This window comes from Hypomesus transpacificus, chromosome 26, assembly GCF_021917145.1.
Source record: "Hypomesus transpacificus isolate Combined female chromosome 26, fHypTra1, whole genome shotgun sequence".
NCBI classification, from domain to species: domain Eukaryota; kingdom Metazoa; phylum Chordata; class Actinopteri; order Osmeriformes; family Osmeridae; genus Hypomesus; species Hypomesus transpacificus.
Genome location: NC_061085.1, coordinates 5227162 through 5230183, shown reverse-complemented (window position 1 = coordinate 5230183; position 3022 = coordinate 5227162). Strand labels below are relative to the sequence as shown.

General features: G+C 38.8%; 1 protein-coding gene across 1 annotated transcript; it reads right to left on the bottom strand.

Annotated features, from left to right (window-relative positions):
• Positions 1-254: 254 nt before the first annotated feature.
• On the bottom strand, positions 255-2783 carry si:dkey-90m5.4 (leucine-rich alpha-2-glycoprotein). Its single transcript, XM_047049758.1, has 2 exons — positions 2664-2783; positions 255-1918 (listed from the first exon to the last, which is right to left on the bottom strand). The coding sequence occupies exon 2, from the start codon at positions 1914-1916 to the stop codon at positions 933-935; it is 984 nt and encodes a 327-aa protein (XP_046905714.1). The 5' UTR covers positions 1917-1918; positions 2664-2783; the 3' UTR covers positions 255-932.
• Positions 2784-3022: the final 239 nt, after the last annotated feature.

Sequence of the window (3022 nt, the reverse complement as noted above, 5' to 3'; positions counted from 1 at the left end):
GTGCCCCTCTGATTAAACACTGACCCCCCCTTGGCCCCCCCAGTAAAATTTGTCTAGAACTGCCACTGAAACAAAGAGGCCTACATTTACGTTTAAAAAAATCATGACCTGCCCACAAATTGCTCAAACACTTCCACACACACATGGATTCTAACATAATTAAAAGACTAAATAGGAGAAAGCTTTTGTTCAAGGAGAAAATTAGAACAAACATTTTTTATCAAAGAGAAGCCAAATATGTACTTATTGAGACTAAACCAATGCTTTATTGGGCAAAATATCGTATTATACAAAATAATTTTTGTTGTATTTACAGATCGTCTTTCCTCAGACATCTCTCTTGCAAAAAACATTAAACATCTAATGCCATCTAGTGGCTTGAGAAATAGCTTACCTTTTTTTTTATAAGTACGTTTTCAACACATCTATGGGACAGTTGAAACCTGGCTCCCAGCCCAACTCATCCCCGCCCACAAAAAAATTTGGTCGGGAAATTGGGTCTGGGGGGGGCACGTTTGGGGGGAAAACTATGTTAAATTGTCAGGGCGGGCTTTATACGATGATTGACAGATGATCAACAGTAACGTAATCAACAACGTCACGAAAGAGCGATTGGGTTGAATTCGTTTTCAACAAACAACATATTACGTTGCTCTGATTGGTTGTAGGTCTATCCAATTGAGCGAAGAGGCATTTGTTTTACGAGTTCGGTTGAAACACACCCCATAGTCACAGCCCAACGGAGAGTTATCAGACTCATATTCTGACTATAATTATGAGTCAGGCTAGGACAGTTGATTTCAAGTTGATTTCAAGTTTTCAAATCCAGCACCAAACCTTATCTACTTTAGATCAGTATGAGTTTGATATAGTATTGACAAAATAGGAATAAAACAAATACTAATGGGATTGAGTGGGTATGTACTCTTGGCTTAGACAAGGTCACTTTCGGTCAATGATAGAACTGGACGCTCTTTTAAGGACTTGGGACTGGCACATGTGGTGTTTTCTACCAGGAAGGTTTTCTCCTTGTTCTTCTGCAGCCACCTCCAAAGGTACTCCATCTTTCCATCACACACCCATGGATTGAGAGTAAGGTCCAGTCCGATCCATTCCAGAGAGATGAGATGGTCCAGGACACCAGGAGGGATGTGACTTAACCGGTTGTCATTCAGACTAAGGTCCTTAAGACTGTGGAGCCCTTCGAAGACATCTAGGGGAAGCTTCTCCAGTCGGTTTTCTGACAGGTACAGGTGAGTCAGATTCCCGTTGGTGCTGAAGGTTGCTGGCTCTAGCTTGCTCAGTTTGTTTCCTTGCAAGTTGAGTCTCTCAAGCTTGGTCAGAGGGCTTAGTGAATCAGCAGCCAACTTCTCCAGGCGGTTGTGGGAGAGGTCTAGAATCTCTAGGTGGTGAAGCCTCTGCAGAAGGGCTGTTGGTGCAGCAGTTAAGCGGTTCTTTGATAAATCCAGCCAGGTGACATTACTATCTTCTGGCAACCACTCAGCATCTGCACTCTGGATCAAGTTTCTTTTGAGCACAAGACTTTGTAGTGGAGCATGACTGAAGACCTTTTCAGGGAGATGATCTAGCTGGTTTCCTGTGAGGTCCACAATGCGCAGGCGTGGAACACCACGGAAAAGATTGGAGGGAAGCCTCTTCAGTTGGTTGTGATACAGGTGCAGCTCTTCCAAAGCAGGTAGAGTAGTGAGTTGGTCTTCAGAGATGAAGCTGATGTTGGTGAACTGGATGGACAAGGACGTGGTGTTTCTGGGGAGGTCTTCAGAAGGGAAGTCTGTGAGAGGGACTTCATTACAGACCACCTCAGCCCTTCTTGGGTAGCATGTGCAAAGTTCTGGACATGAGATAGTTCCATGGCAACAGTATACCAAGAGCAACAGAACAAGGAAGAATTTCATGGCTAAAATTTGGAAAAAGAAGGAGACACATTTAACCTCTGACCTATTTACTCTCCATGATGATCATCATTTTTTTATTTTAACTTAAATAAATTACCAAACTAATTCAAACAGCCTGGTATTATACAGAATCTAATCCTACTGAAAAATAAACACTTATCCTTGATCGATTAAAAAAAAAAATGTATCTCTATGTATTTTTACATTTTGTGGCATTATGGAAGCCCATAGAGTACTATATTCAAATGATACTGCAATTTCAGAAATGCATGATCATTTTCAATATATGTAAGTGTTATTTGAGACAGTATTCAAATGCCCATGTCATATGGGCGTTCTATGACAATATGAAAATGGAATAACGTTTTGACATTTCCTTTGCAAAGATGTACCCCTCTTTACAGTGGTCTATATTCAAACGTTAATGCAAATGTGAAAATGTAAATGCAATATAAACAATATAACCTAATTTTCCATTCGTGCAAGCCTTATTTGAATCTCAATAAAAATTCAAATGCACTTTTTAACTATTTAAAAAATTGAAATTAAAACGGCATTTGCAAGACTCTGTGCTGTACAGCTTACCATGGTAATGCAGTAAACTGAATAGCGCCATTTCATTTGAACATTGTCTCTAATAACACCTACATATATTGAAAATGATAATGCAAATGCATAATCATTTAAATATAGTCCCCTATGGACTTCCATATGGCATTAAGTAACATTTCTTTAGACAAAACTTACCTTCCTATTGTAGTTCAAAGGGAAATAGTTGTTTCACCTACTTCAGTTTTCTGCTAAAACTGCACAACTGGCTCTTTATATAAACAGAATTGGGTCAGTCTGTTAGTTCTGCAGTGTTTCATCATTTACAAAAATAACACAACCACAGTCATTATTTGTTATGCAAGTATTGACATTTCGGTGGACTTTAGATTTGTGCCAAACAAGCCCTTTGCATGAACATAAAAACATGAACACACACAGAGGGAATAAATGCAATATAACAAAACAAGGTTATAATGTAGAGATCATCCTATAAATAATATTAAATGTCCATATCCATGCATAAATACATAAATACATAAATACATAAATAAAAT